Raw genomic sequence first — 23,968 nt, 5'->3', positions numbered from 1 at the left:
GAACACCCTGACTAAGCCCCTATTAACATCTATAGAGTCGGTTAAGTCAAGAATAACGGATAACAATGAATAACACATCTGGTCTGTTGTTATTCCTTACTATTTAAATTGACTGACTTACAATAGTCAGAACGACACATCACGGCAATGCTGTTGTAAAAGCATGCGATATTTAGTCGAAACTACCAAGCTAAAGACAGTTCAGTTCTAAACAACACTAGATGTCAATTGCCTTCAACACACAACCTTCACCTTCCTCAAACCATCCACAAATTCTCAAATCATCATCATCCACACCCCCGTCCCAACAGTATCCATTAAGCATAATTCTAAAAACTTTTCCTAAGTACAAAAATTTTCGGGTCATTAATGTTGAAATTACATTACGCTCAGAAGTTGTAATTTACACAACTTAATCCCAAAGCGTCTTTCATACCCCAAAAGGTCTAGATATCCTTCAATTCATTGTAATTGAATTTATTTTCTCCATTTTAATTCACATATCGTACATTAATTTACATGAAGTATCTCCAAAATATTCATGAGAGTGTCAATTCCATGAAAAATAAATTGCCAATAATAAAATAGCAGAAAGAGCTTCCAGATCCTCCATAAATTACAACAAAAAGGACCCAAAAAAGACATTGATTCTCAAAATTCATTTAATTTATGTAAAGACGTTATCACAGGCATTTCACATTAATGTATAACAAATGAAAAATAAAACAATTGAATGATCTGGATCATTAGTCACGGCCGTACTTTCCCATTCATATCAAAACAATTTAATCAGGCAACTCGAAACACACTCATCAATCTAAAATTCCTTAAACATGTGTTAAAGTTGCATTATATATCCACACATTTATCTTTATATGTAATAATGTAGCAATGCTATGCTTAAGGTACGAGAGATTCAACGTCGTTTACTCATCGTCTCAAAAAGAGAAATAGAAGGGTCTGGTTGTGTATGATGAACAAAATAAACATGCGAATGAGGAATGAAAGCATAAAAAAGAAGAAGAAGAAGAGGCTGAAAAATTGTTTAAAGAACTACTCATTCAGTTCATTATAAAACATCAACAGAGAAGGGTCGTTGTTGTGTGCAGCTAGAATATTATATTCATGTGCATCGCATAGAAAAAAAAGATCGAAAAAAAGGACATAAAAGAGCAAAAATTGTTATTGTTAAGCCAAAGGATCACATCAGTCGTGTAAAGTCTAACAAGTGGTTCAGACGTGAAATAAAAGTGATAAAATCTCAGTTTAGTGTTGTTAATTTTGTTTGTCATCAGTAACAGCCTCCAAGGGATCCAACAGAATTACTTTGATTTGTCAGTTCTGATAAAATTCCATCTCCATACTCAACCGTGTGTCTTATATCACCAGAAAAGAAAGTTTAAGATTCTTATCGCAGTAACCTGGTCGACATTTGTGTGATTAATTAAAAATTAATGGAAATACAGAATATAAAGTGCTGGATCTTTAATATTTTATAAAGTGTTTAAGCCCTCGAGCTGTAATTAAAAGTTAATTATTACGGAAGGAACTCTTCCTTAAGTGAATTTCTTTGTGTTTTAAAATTTATTCGTGCTTATCTTTTGAAAAAAAAAAATAATATTTTATTCACAATGTCAACAAAAATGAGTCGATTCCAACGATTGTGGAGATACGAGAAGCTAGCTAATGAAAATGTCAAGGATGAGACAGTCATTGATGATGGGGATTATAATTCATGCTTTCAATTGAGAAAGAATCTTAAGGTAAGAATTTATTTTTCTTTATTCTATTTCCATAATCGTCTTATGGATGATTGGGTTGACAATGCAACTGCCACATTATTCATTTTTCTATTGAAATGAGAGATGAAAAAGAAAAAAATATTAAAAAAATATGAGAAGCACTTGAAAGATGAATGAAGTTGGGGAATTAATCATTAATGAAGTTCGCTTCTCGTTTTTACTCACTGTGTACTTTTTGTATTGAAGAGATTAGAGGTTCTCTTGATGGCGGGAATAATTTAGGTGTGGGTGGGTGTGTAGCTACTTGGTATGACTAGGTGAATCTGTCAATGCGAGGCAAATGGTTAATTTGAGTTAAATAGTTCAATCGTTTTGACAGTATGTGAATCATATTTTCGTAAAGACGTCGGTTCTAGGACTTCGCCAATACGAATATGCACTGCGATGGATGATCTTAGAAGAGACTTCACTCCGCTAATATAACTACCTTCAATTGTACATTTAGAGCAAGGATTTCTACAAAGCTTATCTGAAGATGCAATTCACGATTGTTGTTGATTGATAAATTGTTAAAGCTAGGCAAGCTCCTCGTACAGTCGATGACTTAAAGACAGATCTCTTCAGTAAAGATTTGACTCAAATATGTGAAACTGATCATTAATTATTGACTAAATTCCACAATCTCGAATCAGTTTTCTACAGAATTCAATTTCTTGGAAAGTCGATTTCAAACAACCTTCAAGATTGTCTTAGGCAGAACTCAAACTCGATTCTGATTTTGTATTGAAATGACAAGTTGACTCTATATAAAATCGAGTTGACATCGAGCTCCGGTCTTAGGGTTTGCCTTTGATCTTGCCTAAAAACCAACATTTTAGAACGATATGACTACTGTGATTAGTAATCAAATATCGTCAATTCCTACAATAAAACATCAAAATTCCAATTTCTCTAAAGCAAAACTCCTCAAAACAATTCAAAGCACGAGCCAACATAGCCACTAAATTTAATCATAAATCTCAAGCTTCCTTCTTAAAAAGTCAATATTTAAATGAAAGAAAGAAGAATTATTCGAAGCATAATGAATTATACTTTTATTTTCAATGTTGAAGGAGCATAATCTTGAATGACACTTGAGAATTTTGTTGGATTTAAAAAAAATTTCATTCTCCTGCATCTCACATTTGTAAAAGATCTGTAGGAAGTTGATAAAATAAATTTTATTCGAGGACTTGAAATATTAAATTTATAATTCTTGATATAATCTTCATTATAATGCAGCATAGGCTACTGCAATTGAGCCTCTTGATTCCACTGAATTTTAAAATAAATCTTAAAACAAAATTTCCGACGAAGTAAAAGTCATCAAAAATTTCCGAGAAGAAAAAAAAGTCATTTCAAGTTTCCACGCCCCAATTGCAACATTAGGTTGACATTTAGTCATAAAATTATTAACGTTTGCAATGAGTACAGCGTTGAGGTCGCGTTTTTTAATTAAAAGCCTATTCATCTGGCCATAACTGACAACTTTTTTGTTTTTCGCCTCCCCTTTCGTGCTCGGTGTTCATTTTCCATAAATCAAAATTAATTGGGTAGAAAAATTAAAAATTTTTTGTTATGCACAACATATGTTTTCTATCATATCTTGACATTCATACATGCCCGAGTGACACAAGTGAGGAAGTTCCCGCTATGGAGTTTTAAATGCTCCACAGCCTTCGTTTGGTCATATGTTGCCTTTAAATGGAAGTCCAAACGACGCATGTGAAGTAGGCTTTGACATGGAGTTTTAAAGGTTGCCAAACGAAGGTAACGGAGCCCAAGAGACACAAATGAAGAAGGTTCCGTCACGGGGTGTTAAAGGCTCCAATTCCTTCGTTTGGTGGCCATATGGCTGCCTTCCAAGCCAAACTCCGTGTCGAAGCCTTCTTCATTTGTGTCGCTCGGGCATTCATTTAAAGGCAACCATATGGCCGCCAAAATGAGACGACTTTCATTTGGTATTAAGGAAAGAGGATTAGCGGAACCTTTAAAACTCCTTACCGAAGCCTCCTTCACCTGTGTTGCTCGGTATGGAATTAAAACCATAAGTATATGAATTCCTTTAATGTGTTTCATTTTAATTTTTTTGGATGTTAAAAGCGACAAAGCATTATGAAAGTAATTTGATAACTTGAGAAAATGTTCTTATGTTCATTTTTTATGTAACATTATTGCTGTTTCATCATCAAAGGGGGAACTTAACATTTTCTGTTTTTTAAAAATGTTCCTCGCAACAAACGACAAACGATCGTTGAGCTGTGAAATTCAATTGACTCTCACAGCGAGCACTTCCAATGGTTCAATCAAATTATTTTTTATGACTTAATTTTCTTCTCGTTCTTCTCAAGTGGAGAGGAAGAAAACAATTCTGTGAAAGGGAATCATTGAGTGTAATTAAGTGGCTTTTTTGTAGTGAGCAATTTTTCTTGTTTATGATGTAATGACTTTATAGCAATTTGGGATGTTACTTCTGCTAAATAACTGCGTGAATCGATTAATTAGCCATCAATCATTGTCACATTTTCTGAGCCTTATCATTAGTGTCGTTTGGGTGTGAAGTGTAATGAAGATGCTGATGAGGCTTTAAAATTGAGCCTTCAATTACCCGTGACGTGGGAAGCTTCTCGGCATCGAAATGTTCATTGACATCCATGAAATCCTTCAAAACAGCAAAATTCTATGAAAAAATCCATAATCCAGTGAAGTATATCCATCATCAAACAAATGCGCCACATAAATCCATACTCAAATACATGCTCGGTCGCTTGCTTTGTGCGACATATTTCAGAGTGCCTCACAGAATGAAAAAAATATAAGAAGAGGCACTTGAAGTCTTTCAATTATAAAAGAATTTTAATAGAAATGTTATTGTGGATGGCCTTATTACTTTCTCATATAACGTATGGAATAGCTACAATTTATCCATTATCATTGAGTTTGCTCTTTGATGTACGACGCAGATCCATATATATAATTTTTTTAGAGACGAAGCTATATCAACTCTATCTATCTCATGAGTATCAATTCCAGCAACAGTAGAATGAATGAGAAAAATACCAAGTGGAAAAGCACTTAAGAACCACTTAGTGATTTTTACAGCTTCACTTGCAATGGGGAAATAATAACAATAATAATAATGTGAATTTGTGACATATTTTTTTTTTTGCTTCATCCATTCATTCCTATATGGCACATAGAACACACAGTGTGGTGGAAAATTCATAAAAAATTGAACTTTTTTCATCCATTCGTTCCACAAAATGTGCATTGAGCGACGATTTTTTTGTATGTTGCAGTATAATAATTTAATGGAATTCCAAAATAGCAGCAGTTATTAGCTTCCCCACTTACTAGCTATTGCCGCTCACTTTTTAATGGATTTTCGACGTTTTCGTTAATGTCAATATTTGAATATCCCTTCCATCCTCCACTCAATTACAATTATATATTCCTTGACTTTCCATGAGGATACTTCCTTGATGCTCAGCATCTAAATTTTATTTCTCTTGCCTTTAATTTGATTATAATTGTTTAATGAATTTTCGATGTTATTTCTTTTCCTGCAATGTCATTCAAACTTTTTTTTTACCCCATGTCTATATCCTCTGAAGTGATTTCCGTGTAGCAAGTTGGCAGGCAGAAGAGTTGATGAAATTTTAATGAAATTAGCTATAAACTCAATAATGAAATCAACAAAACTATTAGTGAGCTCATCATGAGCAACAACAACGCTTCCATTCTTTCAACCTAATTGAAATTCAATTCAATTAACATAACAATTAGTGTGTTTATCCTCATTCTCATTGTTTTTATCGATGGTATCGTCATCGATACATTTAATTAGTGACGGAATTATTCATTAATTTTTATTATTATTTTTCGCGATAGTCAGTTCTGCTAAATATGATTACTATGTTATTTTTATACCTACTGATCATCATAATTGAGTTATTAAAATTATAATAATGAATGAGGGAATGTTGATGATGAGCATTATTGAAGGATGTTGGCGGAAAATGAGGAAAATTTTTGTTGAATAGAAAAGCCTGTCAGCAAAAAATATTTAATGGAATTTTTGCAGCAAATATTTGAAATTGTGGGAAAATTCATTAAATTCTTTTTTTAGGTCAATTGTTGAAGCTTATGAATCGCTTCTGGATGTTGAATTTGAGTTTCTTTTCAATATGTTTCGCAATATTTCAAATAAATTGAAAATGCAAGAATATAGATGAAATAATTCACATTTTCTGATTAATTAACGATTCTGTCGACTGCTTATGATAGTTTGTTCCAAATGTGCTTGAGTGTACTTACTTAAATGCAGTATTTAATCGATTTTTAACTAGAAACAATTTAATTTTATTGAAAACACTTAAAAAACACGCACGTTTAAGACCAAAGGGTCTAAAACTACGAATTCGCTCTGAAACAACAAAAATTCAAATTCTAAATGACCGTTAAATTTTTACTACAGATTTTACAGCTAGAAAATGCATTTAAAGCCATAAAACCTTAATTTTATGCTCTAAACAGTTCTAAAATTTGATGATCATTTAATTATCCCCACCAACAATTAGAGGAATTAATTCCCTAGCACTAAATAAAAATCTAATTCCTATTTCAATTAAAACAAACATTTCCCATGCTTTTTCAACATCCAACAGCTTTAGAATTTTAATCACCATGATAATAATTATCATATTAATGCATAAAATTTTTATGACAAACATTTACTTGCGGTACTTAAATTATTCAGTGAAAAAAATTCCCTTTTTTACCAAAACAAACATCTCCGTGACTTAAACACACAAGTATGGAACTCAATATGCAAATAACAACTTTTTTATTTTGAGGAAAACTTATTGTTGTTGTTCTTATTGCTGGAAAGATAAAGACATCATGGGAGAAATTAAGATGGAGGGGAAATGGAATGAAAAACTTTTCTACATGAATAACTAAGCTGACGGTGGTTGGAAAATTGCAAATCCATGTTCATTGTTTACTTTTATACAATATCACATTTCATGTTTAGTACTCTGGTGTATTTCCATCGTATTTATCTGATTTTTCATCCACACAATGTTGTGTAGCATTAAAAAATATTTTCCTCCTGTTTATGAAGTAATATTCGTGACGGAAATAAGTAGTGAGATAGAAGTTGTATGCATACCAACCAAAATAAATAATGGAACCACTGGCATTGTTTGTGGTATGTCAATCAACTCCAAATTTTTTTCTTGTGTATATGCGGTTGTAGAAATTTTCTCTTTCAATGCAATCGAAATTGAATCATCATGGCATTAGAATTTTAATAGATTACGTATTATTGTTCCTGAATGTTGTTGGCAGTTGTTGGGTATAGGGGTTCCGTGGTGAATATAGATTGACATGTGAATTTTCGAATGTGCACTGAATGAAAGTTTGATGATGCTGCAGATATAATCTATGAAAGAGTCAGGCTATGGCAGGAGTGGAGAACGTGTGTGCTGCGGTACACTAGTGTGCAGCCAAAGGTTGGAAATGCCATGAAATGCAGAAAAACCGTATACCTAAAAGGGTCTTTTGTCTGCTAGGGAATCATCTGCCATGTGTATCTTTGGTCAAGGCTTACCACAAACATAAAGGTTGCCCACCACAGATCTATAAGGCAGCAAAACTCAGCCTATAAAGCTAGATAATTTAAGTAAGCCCCTAATTCAATATTTATTTGTTCATTCAAATGAGAAATTAGAAAAAGTAAAATGAAAATGTTAAGGAAGAGAAACATGGTAATCTGCTTGTCATACCAGCTTCTTGACAACAACATGTTACCGTCTCCGACATTATCCTGCATTAGAATGCATGAATTTATAATAAATATGTTGTATAAGAAATAATTTTTAAGAAGATCCAAAATGGTAAAGGAAGACGTCATTCAAGCTGAGAATGTGAGCCCAGTGGGAGATTACATTTGTCATGATTCATGTTGATTACTACATACAATCATTCCTCATATATATCCAATGAAGGAACTAAACAAAAATAAATATAAACATTTCCTTGAAAATGACAGCAAGAGATACAGGATTAACATTATGATTGTATTTCCATCTCATCTGTAATCCTTTTATCTGAATATGTTCTTCGTATTGTATCGTTTGCCTTGTTTTTGTTGTTTTTTTCACATTCTCACAAATCCCTCATGCAAGATTATCATTTGTCGGATGCTCAATAAGTGAGCAATCTTAAAAGGATTACATTCATTCTATAGAAAAGGGTACATACGTACTATGGGTGTTGTAGCAAACTGAGAATATCATCAACAGTCATAAAACTGTGAAAATAAAGAAGACTTTTTGCCTTTTGTGATATTGAATGACATTTCTTCACACATTCCAAATGCCTTTTGTTGTAGATCCACAGATTATTAATTTTAAATGAACTTCTAGGTAGGATTGATTAAGTTTATGGATTCTTTTTTTGGCAAGTCAATAAATAGCAAATGAAATGCGATTTAATGAAGAAACTTTTCACAAATATATTTTTTGGATTGTCAACATTTGACAACCTTATTGTTGTAAATTTGAGTTGAATATGGTTGGAATTGAATAGAAATATTCTATTGTTAAGTAAACAAAACATCATCAAAAGTTAAAAAAAGAGTAGAAATATTCAGCTGGCTTACAATTTTTTTCGAAACATTCTTTCTTCTATTATTTTTGAGTCCTTCTTTCTTGAGTACTTTGTCCTTTTGAAATACATCTGATTCTCGTTAGTCAATACACAATAGAGCATTCCGTTCCATTCCGATGATCATTAAAAGATGCCAAAAAAAAAAATTATTAAAATGCCTTTTAAGAGAAAAATAAACAACAAAAGGGAATCCTACAGCAGGACAAGCAAAGAGGACACTCCATAAATTAACGATTATTCATCTTGTCCTTTTTATTTGTTAAAAATTTCTTTTGAATTTTGCAGAATAAAAGGAGAATTTTTATGAAAATGCACTTATAATATTCGTCACATTTATTCTTGGCTTTTGAAGTTGAGAAAATATGAGATGATGCTGGTTGAAATTCGATAGATCCTTGAGGTCTTGTGTCATCTTCAAGATATTTAATTAGTTTGTTAATTTTCTACGAAATTTTTGAAATTTTGCAGGAATTTTTGAATTTTTCACAATTTCTTGGAATTAGTTGTTCTTTTGTGTTAATACTCACTGGTAGGATTACAGTCACAATGTTTTATCAATTAAATAGCTATTCAATTAAGAAATAATACAAATATTATTGTTTTTACTTTTAAATCTGATTAATTTCAGAAAATTGACAAAAAGAGGCAAATTGACTTCAAAAGGGGCAAATTGATTTCAAAAGAGGCAAATTGACTTTAAAAGGGCAAAATCAACTCAGTTAATTTAAATTCAAAATGACCGTTATTGTATTAATTTCACATAAATCATGTCAAAAGCAATCAAAATCATGCAACTTCATCCAATCCATAAAATAATTCAATTAACTATGAAATGACTTGTCAATATTTTTATTTCTACAATAAAAAACTATTGCAAAATGTCAGGGAAAAGGGACCATCTGCATTTTAGCACAAAACTCTTCACAACCCCTACCTGCATGCAATGAGAAACCAGGTATATAGCATATTCTTTATGAAATTTAATTAGATTTTCAAGGATTTCATTATTTTGCAATATAATTCTCTTTCTCCTTTCAAAAGAAGAAACATTATCGAAACAATGTCGAGTGGTTTCCATTGTGTATGTCAGCTTATCTCATTTTCTATGTATTCTATTCTCATATTTTTTGAGGGTGCAAGACGAAAACTGAGAAAAAAAGGTTGGAATGGGACCCAAAAAGAAATATTGTTCATGCCATAAATTCATAATGTATTGACAATTATTCCTTGCCATACATAACACAAAAAAAGGAATCTTTTTTATGTGTTTTTTACATCTCTAAGAAATAAATAGAAGATGTAGATGATTTTTAACGAGGATATTTTTAACAGACAAAAAAGGACACACACAGGTAATAAGATTCTTAAGAAATAGATACACAACAGAGAAAAGGTCCGAAGGTTGATGAATGTCAAACATCATGAAAATCTTTTATTGTGAGATATTTTTCACGCTCTTAATGTGTTGGAACGGTGAAACAAATTTTTTTAAACAGATATCTACAGCCATAAAAAAAGAAAACATTATCTCATCGCCTTGGTGGTAGACATGCTTCAAAATGTATGCTTCGATTATTGCTCATGGTGCGTTTCAATTTGTAAAAATGCGTTGTGCAAATCCTTGATCATTTTTCATTTCTTCTTTGTGTTCTGCTTCTGCAAAATAAGATATTGTTCCTTTTAAAAAGCTAGTTAAGAATTAATGGTTGAATAATAACGGTCAAATGAATGTTTGAACAAGTAACGGTCAAAAAAATATTTGAATATTGAATATTTCAAATAAAGCAACGCTTCCAAAATTCAAAAAAGTAAAAAACAGTCAAAAAGCATTTGAAAAAGTAACGGTCAAAATATTTGAATTTTCCAAGTAAAGCAACGCTTTTAAAATTCAAAAATGTAAAATAACGATCAAATATGTCGATTTTTGTAACAATTTTGACAGTTTTTGGACAGTCCGACAAAATAAAATCATTCCTCAGCCTAAAACACGCTAAAAAGAATAAGAAAGTTTCCCCAAACTGATAGAAAGGATTAACATAAAGAATGAACAAATTTTTAATGAAATAAAAACAATTTCAATTCTGTTATTATTATTACTTTGTATCCTTTTTTAAACTGTAAGCTTAAAAATGATAAAGACGATGATGATTAAGCTCCTTAAGATCCTCTTTTATTAATATACCCTCAGTAAAAGATTATCTTGGGAGCTCCACAGAAGCAGTTTTCGCAACGTCAGACAAAACAAATTTTTATGCTTAAAAAAAATTAAATGAAATTTTTTTCTACTCGACATGGCAATAATCAAATTTGCTGCTGCTCTTGAGAAAATGAAATGAAATTAATGATGGAAAGAGAGGGAAAAAATTAATTATCCCATTAGAATGTTGCTATTGTGATGAGCTCTTCAATTTTATATAAAAATGGGCAATATTATTCTGTGTCAGACAATGGCAGTGTCGTTTTTGGGCGAAATTTGTCTGATTTTTCATTATAATGTATTATTTTGGTGGAGTTTTTTGGAGGGGTTTTAATGGGTGTAGATGATTATGAGATGGAGGGTAACCTTCTGGATCTTATAAAGAATGTCCTGAAGCTCTTTTTATTAACAATATACGTCATTAGTGTAGATGCAGTAATGTCGAGAATACCTCTCGAATTAGAATAGTCACAATACTACCCTCCTTGGCTAGGAGTTTGTGAGTCTAAGGATAATCCAAGCAAAAAGCTAGTCAAGTCCTGCTCTACAATATATCAATGTTGGTGTGGTTGTACCATTGAGGTTATAATTGAGTTTGTCGCAATCTAGTGACAATTTCTCCTGTGCGGGTATAGCAATGTGAGAATTTTAGAAACTGAAGTTCCTAACTGGTAAATAGCATGCTTTCATGATAAAGAAATACCATCACGGACCCTAAAAGCGGTATCTTTGCATGTTAGGGAGTCTTACACCAAAGTCTGATCAAATGTCAAGTGTATACCATCTCGTGGTATCTCTTAATACTGCTAAACACACCGAGACTAAGAATAGTAAGGTTTACAACCGACCATTCCCGAAATCAGATTGCATAACCAACAACGACGACCTAACATGAATGACAATTGAATAGCAATGCATAATCACACCACTGGAACGGTTTAATGTTAGATCTATTCCATAACTACACCCTACTTGTGCTGAAACATTAGTCCCCTGAAAAGTTTGAAGACTCCTAGCTAAATTTCCCTCCTCACCATCAACACAACATCCAAAAAAAAATAAAAAATCTTCCTAAAGGGCAAAAATTTTTATCCATAATTGTAATTTCCACAGCTTCAAACTCATTTTCTATTTAAAAATTCTGTGAGAAAAAAAAATTAAAAAAAAATCTCTTCTATTTTTATGATTAATAATATTTCATATTTTAAGGGGGACTTTATGTGTATATATCTCATTGAGGAGATGTGGCAAGAGATAAATAAAATAAAACGATTTTTGGGCGGGATTTTTTTACGTTCCTAGTTGAGAAAGAGAAGAGTCATCATCACAACAATATAAAAAATGATTGTAGAAAGCATTAAAAAGTCAAAATTATTTACTTTATGTAGTTCTTGTGTGCAGCAAGGGAATGCAACTATGGAATAAATTAATAGACAAAAGTCTTGAGTCAATATCAACAAAAAAGGAATCAAAGTGGCTCAATTTCAATGAAATCTATCCATACATGCACTATAATTACAGTTTCCAATCCTTAGACTTTTAATGACAGTCTTGTGTAGTTGCCTTGAGCACCCCAGATAGATTATTTTCTCTTTCTACACCATTACTCATCCTCAATAATATCTATCATAAAGTAAAATTATTGACTATGCTTTCTTTCTTTGTTTTCGTGCATCTTGAACTGTTTTTATCTATGACTGAATGCAGCTTGTGCAACAAAACTGTCTATTTTGACTCAAGGACTACTTAGTGATGACTAGTGAATTTTTTAAGAATTTTTGACGGAGGTTGGCTCTGTGATTTGAAGGCTGTTATCTGATGACTTTTAATGAACACTGGATCTTGCAGCTGTCTAATCGATTATGTAGCAAATCGTTAAAATGTTCTTAAGATCAGACGGAAAATTGGAAAAAAAATTATATTTTTTTACTAAAATTATCATTGGTCCTTGTGGAATTTCTTCGGTTGTTTGCAGTTTCTAGAGATTCAGTGTTATCCAAACTGTATGCTGCTGTATAAACCTTATGTCGTGCATCTGGTATCGATTGTGGCTTTCCACTAGGTTTTACCTTAACACAAAGAAGATTAGACAACATTGTTCTGGAGTAACCTTCGTTAAGAATCATAGAGAATCAATCCTGTAAATAATTAAATTGACAATAATCAATGTTAATATTCAAATTTTGAACTCTAATTTGCAACTTAAGAGCTGTAATCTTTTAAAGGAAGGTCAAAATAGTTTGTAGAAGAATATTCCAATCTACAAATTCGTTAAGAGTATCCTAGTATTTCTATACATCCTGAACTCAAAGTCGAATCAAAAGTCGGGCCAAATCAATTTTTTCATACAAAATCCGAATCGACTTCAAGCTATCTCTAACAGACGTTGAACATGCTCACCTAATTTTGTTTCCATATTCATGAGCATGATCCTTGTCTATTTGGGTCTCTCTAACAAGCACACAGACCGCTTTTAAATACTGTAGTGGTATTTCTGTGGTAAAATTTGCATGTTAAGATCTGCTACTGTCTAACCTTAAAAACCAGTTCCTATAAGCCTTCAAATGCGCTCAAAACCCTTTCCATACCCAACTTTCAATTTAATCTTCTTTATTTATAGTAATTTCATTTAAAGAAGAAGCAAAGAACGAACAAAAAAAAATTATGAATTATTGCTAAGGAATGAAAACATTCAAAAAATACTGACTGTATATAAATTTTATAGACTCAAAAATTTTTAATAAGACGATCATAAAACATGAGATTAAATTTTTATATCATCTTACAAGTTCCCTGTGTAATTATAGCTGAAGATCTTCAAAAGGGTGCGTAAGGTTCAGCAGAGACATAAATAATAATAATTCTTTAATTCCACTTCCATTTCTATTGTTGTTGGAAGAAGCCGAGACAAGTCTTGTAAATGGCAATTACAATGTTTTCTGTGCCTTGATATCTATTTTGATTGTCCCTTTTTATTTTCTCATTACAATAATTCCTTAACTTTGCGGTTTATTTCTTTCCCATGCGAGTCACAGCCACAAAATGAATCCTCAACATAAAATTATTAGTTTTCATCTATTCATCTAGAGATTGAGGATGCAGACAAATAGAAAAATATAAATCCATTTGCTAATTAATTTTCCTTGCCATCCTTGGATGAATAGGATTGGATACATCAATGAATGTTGGATGGAGAGTAGAGTCTTATCAGATGAAATGAGGATTCCATTTACTTAATTAATGCTTTCAATTAACAAAGATTCTATTCATATCAACCCAACATCCCTCAACATTTAATTGATGCTCATTGAAGTAAGCATTTCAACAAAAAAAGAAAAAAACACTAAATTAAGGAGGTAAATTACCTTAGTACAGTGGTGGGCAACCTATGTGCCGCGGTACACTAATGTGGAATTATTGGAAATGCTTAGAACCATATAACTTGTATGGTTTCGATCGAGCCTTACCACCAAGGTGTGCCTCGAAAAATAAAAGGTTGACCACCACTGCCTTAGCGTGTTGCGTTAATATGAAAATAATTTCCTCGTTTTTTCAGTTAAAAATTCTCATTTAATTAAATAGGAATGATTATCAGTAACTTATAGTTCAGTTAGCAGGATGAAAAAGTTTCTCATTTTATTAATTCCTTTGAAATTAATTTTCTTTGATAATTGAATTCAATTAAAATATATTTTCATTTATTATTGATTTATTTCTTATATATGAGTTTGTAATTCCTCAATTAAACATGATATTCTATATCTAATTTTACTTTGATGAAACAAATAAAGAAGTTAGTTCCTCTACAAACTTTGAAATTCAATATTTAGTTTGAAACATCAATTAATTTAATAAGTAGGGGATAATGAGTCAATCGTTGGAATAGATTGAGTTAGGAATTCAACAGAACTATCAAGTTGATAGACAGTTTGATGATTTTTGGCTAATTTAACTCGAAAAAAAGTAAACAAAAAACGTAAACAATGAAAAAATTTAAAGAATTTTCAAAATTTATCATTTTAAACTCTAAATTCAAGTATTTTACTGCAATCAACTTACGTTTGCCATGTTTTTCTATCAATTTCGATAGTTACAAGATGAATTAAGATTGAATTAAGCTTAAAATTTGCAATTTAAAACTCGAAGTGGAAAAAATATTTGCTTCAAAAAATAGCAACAAAATAATCAAATTTCAACTCTTTAATACCCAGCAATAAGCTACAAAACAAACAATTTGACCTAATTTCAATCCCCTTCATAACTCTTAAAGGAACTCCAATCAAAATCTTACCCATAAATTTCAAAGGATTAAAACACGAAATGCATTTTCGCTTGACTTGATCACAAACTTTTAATACAACAAAAAAATGTGTAAGAACATTCTTACAAAAGGTCGTAGACCAGAAAAAAAGAAGAAGAATATTCTTAATTGAAATTTAAGACTCTTGATATTGGAAAAAGTAAGCGGCAGGACCGAAAAAACTTTCTTCATTTCTATGTAATTAGATACAATTTGACCCAATTACAAAAGTTTTTTTTCTATTCCTTCTTAAATTTCTCTAATTTTTCATCATCAATGAAATGCGAAAAAGTGAGGGATGAATGGAACCGGCTTGGCTTTTCGAGTGCCTGAAACATAATATATTGTATATCGGATTGCGGTAAATTAAATATTGTAAATCCAATTTACTTACCGCGCACGTAATGCGTATATATTCACATATATGTGATGGAGTCTAAGTGGGTGGGCGACTGCGATATGCAAAAAAAAAAAATATTTAATAATTTTCATAAAAATCAATTCAATTATCTGTCGATTCCACATGAGTTGACTGCTCAAATGTTGTAAAAATTTAATTACAATTTTTTTTTCCACGATATTGAAATAAAAAAAACATTTATTGTCAATGTAAAACATTCGATTGCGAGACTGAATCGTAACCAGCATGTTGGTGAATTTAACAAGTGCAATTTTGTGGAAATATGTTCAGATTCAATGAATGCAAAATGTAAAAAAAATATGAAAATCAATTTTGGTTCATCAAAAATGTCATTTAAAAAATGAAAAATTTCATTTCAGAGTTGGAAAACAGGCAAAAACCATACAAATTCTTGATAATTTGTATGGTTTTCTTACAAATCCATACAAATTATCAAGAAATTGTACGGTTTTTACTTTTTCTTCCAAAACCATACAAATTATCAAGAAATTGTACGGTTTTTGCCTTTCACAGGTGCCTGATTTGCAACTCTGTTTTATTTTTAAACATTTTTCATTATTGATTTTCATTTGAAGCTACGCCACAATACATAAAAAAGTCGTTGCCGGTATTTATTTGCATAATAAAAATTTATTCACCTCCCCCAATTCAGTAAAGTATGATGAATAAATGCCTTAAAAATTCAATTTATACAATGACACTGTTTGTCGGTTGTTCTTTCATTTATGACATCATGTGGGACACACAGCAGGTCATTTAATACGTTTTGTGCGACAAATTTCTTCCTCACCTAAGCGGAATGGCCTTTTTTTGAAGTATGTCTCGTACGAAGAAAGCAATAGGAGGACTTAAAAATCATAAATTCACTTTTTTGTGCCTGTGATGTAAAATGAAACTTTCTACTTATTCATTAGAAATAAGAATGTCTTTGGACATTTCAACAAGTCGTTGGACATGAAAGAAGACGATGGAAATTTGAATTCGACCTCACATCAGGAAAGCACGTAAAGTGTAACAAGATCATTATTATTTTTATATTCTCAATCCTCAAGTCTACACCATCATCATTATAATAATCCAGGGTGGTTTCTAGTCAAATTGAACAGCACAATTAAGTGTCAAACGGAAAATTTGAAAATCTTTGAATTTAAGATATTACTAACACTAATGCAATTGTTCAAATGAAAAAATTGAAGATTTACATGGAAATTTAAAGAATTTGCCAATTATTGGAAGAAAGTTTAACTTGTGCCACTTTTTTGCTGACAAATGAAGCTTCTTGACATGTTATAAAGCCTTAATTAATGAATAATTGTCAATTTTAACTCAAATGAACTCTTATTTGTGTTAGTAAAATTCAAAAATTTGACAATTCAACCGTTAATTTTCAAAAACTTTGAATTTAAAGTTCAAAATCCATAACCATCAACAATCGACCACCCCTGGGGATAATAATAATATTTTTGAATATTTACGTGATGTTGCTAAGTCATTGAAAGTTGAGACATTTCAATTATTTTTCCTTTGCTTCATTTCCTGAAGAGATGTATTTCAGGATGAATATACAAAAAAAAATGTAGGTAAAAAAAATATAATTTTTATGTGGCATCAGCATTTTATTTACTCAGCATAATCGGCATCGTTAAATAAATACAACAAAAATTTTTTACATCAGCAATGAATTTTTCCGGCATTATTGATAATAATCATTACGGATTTTCATAGCTCGTGGCAAAATATACATAGAATTATGTCGTAAACATAAATGAGCATATGTTGCGTAGATCCGCTTAACAAAAAAACATTTTTGGTTTTGTTAATTAAATTTGATATTTTTACCATGAAAATACAGAACTGATTTAACATGTTGCTAGATGCAAAAATATTTTTAATTGGATTAAAAGCATCCTTCAGGGAATATTTAGTCAGCAAATGTCAGATGTGATTACTAATTATAAATTTTCATTCAGTCATAACATTCAAGAGCACCTAAATCTGTCGGAAAAATGATAACGAATGCAAATGTAAGGAATATAATTATCCAAAAAGAATATCGAACAATAGCAGATTCAGCACGAACTAATTCCTCACCTGAATGGAACAGAATAAGAAATTTGCCGCATATTCAAAAAGAGGTCCTTCAAAAAAGCAGGAATAACAATGAAGATAATCGCAAATCTATTGTCGCAATTCCATCAAAAGAGATGAAGTAAGAAGAAGTAAGAAGGAGGATTAAAGTAGTCACAAGCACAATAGTATTATAATATATTATCTCATATTGAATACAGCACAAAAAATATTGAAAATCCTTGAGAAATCATGCGATTAACATGAATAGGATGAATGGAAGTAGCGGTGATGAGAAGACTTTTCATTCACAACGATCATTGAACCGTAATTATATTCTAATTTGGAAGCATTGAAGCAAATTTTCTTTTGCCTGCTTTATGATTACCCATTCAAGTGTTGAGAGTCTGCATAAGTACTGAGGGATTTTACGAGACAAGACATGAACATTTGTACAAACTGAAACTAAGCTTCTCATGTTCATAAAAAAATATTCTGCAGTGACATGAGGAGGAATTGGTAGGAAGTTGGTCAGTTTTGGGTGACTGAAGCGCAAAATTGGCTGAATTAGGTTTGAAAGATAACGGTTGAAAAAAATTTGAAAAATAACTGTCAAATTTTATTTGAAAATTGTCAAAAAAATTCAAAAATAACTTTCCAAAAATTTTGAAAAATCAAAAATAACGGTCAACAAATTTTAAAATTTGCAAAAAACCTTCAAAAAATTTTGAAAATTTAAAAATAACCGTCAAAAAATTCAAAATTAACGGTCATTTAGTCTAGAAAACTCAGAAAAACCGTCAAAAAATTTGAAAATTCAATCTTAACCGTCAAAAATTCATAAACACCGACTTAATAGACAAAATAAAACCATTGCCTTCCTTACTGCTTCAATATGCATAAGACAAATAAAAAGATTTCCATTTTCCTCCTTATGAGGCTCCCCCACAAAGATGCAAAGATGTCAGCAGTCATGAATATGAGATGATGGTCAATGTAGGTCAACAGGAAGATATAAACAAATATGTTTGTCTCCATAAATGTCTCTGTTACATAAATTTATCATTTTATGTCAAGCATATTCAACATTTTGACCACACGAACTTCATCTCATGGGACATTTTTTTGTATATGGAATGAGAAGGAACAACTTGAAACAATAAAAAAATTTGTTGAAAGACATGAAAATGTACACGAGTTTTGTTGAGATTTTCTCTCATTTAATTTATTCAACAAACAAGCTTGCCTTACTGTCTTCCAAGCTTATTTTATATTCATGTGACCAACTCAAATAAAAAGGATTTTTTTGAAAATGTGTCCACAGCACCAAAACAAGAAGTGTTAAGAGAATTAAACTTTAGTGTTTGTGATGAAAATGCACATTTACGTTTGGTGACGTGACACTGACCCCTTCATTCATCCTGAAGATGCTCATAAATTACAGCCTATAGACGTTGGTCGCCTACAGTTTTTGATAGCTAATCTGTTATGTTCTAGACGAAATATTACCAAAATTTGTTTATTGCCACTCCACACGCTATAGGTCAGAAATGAATATAAAACTCTTTATCTAAATGCCATTCCTCGAGGGACTAATTTATAGAAAATTATCCCTCTTTTATTACGTACGCAACGAACTTTTAACTTAAGAAAGGTTATGTCAGGGGTGGACAACCTTTTGGTTTCTGCGGTACAGCTTCATACTATGCTTTCCCGATTTTCTGGTCTTGAAGATTTTCGAGACTGAGACGGGATTGAGATGGGACTGAGACGGAACTGAGACGGTACAGAGACGGAACTGAGTCGGAACCGAGACGGAACCGAGACGAAACTGAGTCGAAACCGATATGTAACTGAGACGGGACTGAGTCGGAACTGAGTCGGAACCGAGACGGGACTGAGTCGGAACCGAGACGGGACTGAGTCGGAACCGAGACGGAACTGAGTCGGAACCGAGTCGGAACTGAGACGGGACTATGACGGGACTGAGATGGGACTGTGACGGGACTGAGACGGGACTGTGACGGGACTGAGACATTACCGAGACAAGACGAGCCACGACATTAAGGTTGCCCACCACTGAATTAAGTGATGCAAGCGAATGAATTTCTTTTAATTTTATTTTAAAAGTGAGATAAGAACTGAAAAAGGGAAAGAACATCACGTTCTAATCGCTATAAAACATGTTAAATTAATTTTGTGTAACAACAACAATAAACATTTTTCTGTGTGTGATTCATAGACTAGACATAGACTCTCTCCCCAAATGTGTTCTTATGTAGCTTGATCACCCTAAATAAAGAAAGTAAATGCATTACTTGCATTGATGTTATCGCGCAATTTATTAGAGCTACGAGAGAGTTTAACGAAGGAAAGTCATAATGGATTTTTGTATAGAATGTTTGGGGTTGCCTAGCTATAGAACTGAACATTCATGATGATTCATCGAATTGGTTACAAGATCTAAAACATTACCAAGCAATATCACTGACAACATAACACAAAAGCCATTAAAGACATCCTAATGTTCCCCATCCAAAACATGCTTATTTTGTAATCTTTTTTTTTGGGAACATAGAATGCTGCGCGTTATCCAGAATGAATTAAATTGTGAGTTAAGATTTCATTCTTTTTTTGGAATTGTGTGTGATTCCATAATACATCAAAATAATTTATTATGATGACGATATGGTACAACATTGAGAAAAATACCATAAAAATTCCTCTTTTCATTCCTTCTTCTTCTATTCTTTAAAACTTGGGTTTTGAATTGAGAATGAAGGTTGGAATTGTATTTTGACTTATTGTCATATGTGGAATTGTGGTTTGTGAGATTTAATGGTCAATTCTTAGCTTTTTGACCGTTAAATTTTAAATTTTTAGCGTTTTTTTTCATTTCAAAAATCGTTGAACCGTTACAATTTGAAAATTTTTTGATACTTTTTGACAGTTTTAACTCAAAAATCAATTGACCGGTAAAATTTGAAAAAATTTCAGCCGTTATGGTTTTTTCTGACAGTTTCATTTCCAAAATCTTCAACCCGTTACAATTTAAATAATTTTTGACCGTTAATTTTCAAATTTTTAACATTTTTTGACAATTTTATTTCAAAAATTATTTTAGACCTTCTAATGTCTTTTGCGCTTCTTACATCTACTCAAAAATTCCTATTGCCTTGAAAACATCTTTTAAGAAAAAAGTATCTCGTCATTTATGGGTTTTTAAGGTACACACATATAAAAAAAATGATAAAAAGATTTAACACCCTTTTACAAAATGTTTTGGATATCCATTGAATATCGAAGAATGCTATTGACGGGTGGCTCATATAGAATCACTTTCCATCTACACTCTCGCTGTTGAAAAGAGGTAGAAGATGATGATGTCATGTTGATGATTGAAATTGAATATGGGGAATTATGAAAGGAAATGTTTCTATGGAAAATGATTGTCCAGAATATTTATTGGCTTTACAATGATGATTTTCTGGATGGAGTAGTATTGTTTGAACATGACATTAATGGTTCCTTTTGAAGTTCTACATGATACTCTATTGTTGATACTTTTTAACGGCTAAATTTTTGAAATATTTTCCAATCACTTATTGAATATTTTCAAAAATACCAAAGTAGGCTTACATAATATCTCAAAAATGCTACAAAAGAAGATATTCCCTTGTTGCACATCATGATAGACACTTAAATCCATATTAATGTTGTAACATCACATAAAAGGCTTTGATGAAAGGCACTTTGATTGTAATCCATAGTAATAACTATGAATGCTCTAGAATAATGAACTTACATTACGTATAACAACCTTCAATTTGAATCAAAATGTATCACAATCAATTTCATGGAATATACGAGCATGTGCGTAAATGAAGGGAGTATTAGGGAAAATTAGTTGGAATAATAAAAATGGGCAATGACCAAAATATGTAATAATAAACATTGTGGATTAAGAATATTTTAGTTCCAAACATTCTCTAACATCTAAGTAATGTGTGTACATAATTCTTCCTAACATCATACTCATTTGTCTTAATGTGGTTTTGTACCGTACAGCATAGCCACAAATAAGAAACAAATTATGTTGCTGGTAGAACAAGAACAAGAAATGCACTATCCAAGATTGAATTCAAATAAGTTTGGTTTTTCGATGAATTTTCGACCCTCCCACATTTCGACAGAATGTTTTATCTATATTTCTTGTCTTATTTCTCATTCCATTCATCTGTGACAAACGTTTAATTTATACAGCACATTGTGTCATTGCACATGACTTTATGGATGTATATATCTATGGGAATCTCAATAGAGATAATAAAAAAAAATTATGAGAAAAGAATTCTATTGCGGTGAATAAAAAAATGTGTGTTTCGGATCGTTTATAGCTCATTGAAGAGTATTCATCTTAAGAATGCACCAATCCTTCCCCCATTCTTAGTATTGAGTCGTTTTTACATAATAAAGAAATTATTTTTTTCATCTTTTTTTCAAACAGACCTATTATTCAAGAGATATTCATTCATTCATTCCTCCTTATGCCAACAAAAAAGTTCTTTTCCTTCATTCCATATTTCAAAAACTTCCACAAGAATGAAATATTTTTAAGAGAAAAAAATGCATAAAATTCTATTATTTTATTTGTGGAAGTATGTTGGAGATATTTGAGAGTAATGAAGTCTGGAAAATGTAATTTTTCAATAGATTTAACAGAAGAACAGAAGAAAAATTCCATTATTCATGAATTTCATTCAAGTTTGAATTTTAGGTCAGAGTATGCATTTTGATTTAAAACGGCCGTTAAATTTTGAAATTTCCCGCACTTTTTTCATTGTTTACAAAATTTCAGAGCAAATTCAAAGAAATATAAATTTATTAATTTATTCAGTAAATCTCTAGTTAAACCAGCCAATAACAGTTGCATAACAACCATAAAACATCCATAAACTCAAGCAAAATTCAATTTCCTCAAAAAATACTCAAAATATTAATTTTATTTCAACATTTTTTTCTTTACAGAACACTTGCAAAAAACTCATCATCATGAAGAGCCAACAACAGCATTACGAGGAATCAAAAGTAAAAGAAGTGACAGTTGAAGATGCAGCAAGTGTCGCAACAGAGAAAAAAATCATTAAAAAGTTAAGAGAGCAACAAAATAATAAGCAAAACAAGAATCAGAAGAGTCTGTACAAGTGCTTGAATAAGTTCCTGAGTAAAGTTTCAACACAGCATGAACGGTTACATGACTTGAATGAAGGAGAGGAAGTAAGGAACTTTTTTTAATTATGTTCATTAAGTAACATTTCCACTAACGATTTATTTCTTTTTTTCTCATTATCACAGAAGTCAGGAGATCATGATGAATATGTAGCATCGGGTATTTATGAAATATTTGGCAAATCATGTTCAGAATCGGTAAAGACAGCAATCAAACCAATTGAAATTGAAGCAGAAGATTTGACGAGTAACAGCTGGTACCAAAGTGGATTACTTGGAAAGTTTTCACTAGAAATGCTGAAGCATCAAAGTCCTGGATCATTTATAATTCACAAAAGTTCACAAAAATCCTCAAACTTTATTCTATCACTTCGTGTGCCATCAAAGTCATCGTCCAAAGTCAACCATTATCTCATATTGCAATCAAAAAAAGGATATAGAATAAAAGGCGAATCAAAGTTCTTTCCAACAGTTGCATCACTTGTTACACACCATTCTGTAATGTCAGAACAGTTACCAGTGACATTGATGGTGCATCGAGAGACTAGCAATTTAGTACATAAGCATAATGATGATTTTAGTTCATTAGACGACTTGAATATTATCTTTACTGATTTAGAGTAAATTAAGTCGTAGTAAATGAGCATGTCCATCTACCTCTCGTTAGTTCCAAATTTAATTTAAAGTTTCTGCCAAAAAAATAAAGTCAAGAAGAATTTTCTTTTAGTCATTAAAAATCTTCAGACAGCAAACTAAGAAGCTGGATTTAAAACTTTTTGTTGACTCCTATGCAATGTTGCATGGCCGTGAAACTGTAGATGAAACGTGAAATTTTTGTAAAACTAGACTGAAACTTTTTGTTACTAAAAGAAGAACCAAATCTTTGATCAAAGAGACAAAACTTTTTAGTTGAGATTATTTTTAATCACAGCTGCAATTTCATGACTTTTTTTTGTTGCCAAATCATGAGCACCCTTAGGAAGAACTCAATGAATTCTTGACTTTTTGCTGGGTACACATGTGGCACAAAAAACATAATTTCTAATTCTCAGGTTCAAAAGTTCACAGAATTGAGAAAAAGTTTTGTCCCCTTGATATTTATTGTTAATTTAATTTTAATTTTTTTTTGTTTCGTGTATATTAAACCTATTGTATATTATGAGTAGACATAGAAAATATTTGAAAACAAGAATAAAAGCAAGCAAAAAATATTGCACATTCATAAATCATTTACGATTTTTTTTTTATTTGCCATTTTTCAGAAACTCAAACATTTGTCATCAAAAAGGTTGTTTTTG

The 23,968-nt window shown here is 31.4% G+C and overlaps 1 protein-coding gene across 1 annotated transcript; it reads left to right on the top strand.

The window, feature by feature from the left end:
* The first annotated feature begins 1,185 nt into the window (after window positions 1–1,185).
* On the top strand, window positions 1,186–23,753 carry LOC139092858 (uncharacterized). Its single transcript, XM_070643412.1, has 3 exons — window positions 1,186–1,763; window positions 22,470–22,718; window positions 22,797–23,753. Exons 1-3 carry the CDS (start codon window positions 1,632–1,634, stop codon window positions 23,292–23,294), a joined length of 879 nt encoding a protein of 292 aa, XP_070499513.1. The 5' UTR covers window positions 1,186–1,631; the 3' UTR covers window positions 23,295–23,753.
* The last annotated feature ends 215 nt before the right edge of the window (window positions 23,754–23,968 follow it).

This window comes from Chironomus tepperi, unplaced genomic scaffold (assembly GCF_022539635.2).
Source record: "Chironomus tepperi strain 1889 unplaced genomic scaffold, CSIRO-AGI_Ctep_v1 contig_309, whole genome shotgun sequence".
NCBI lineage: Eukaryota > Metazoa > Arthropoda > Insecta > Diptera > Chironomidae > Chironomus > Chironomus tepperi.
This window is presented reverse-complemented; position numbering and strand designations above follow the sequence as displayed.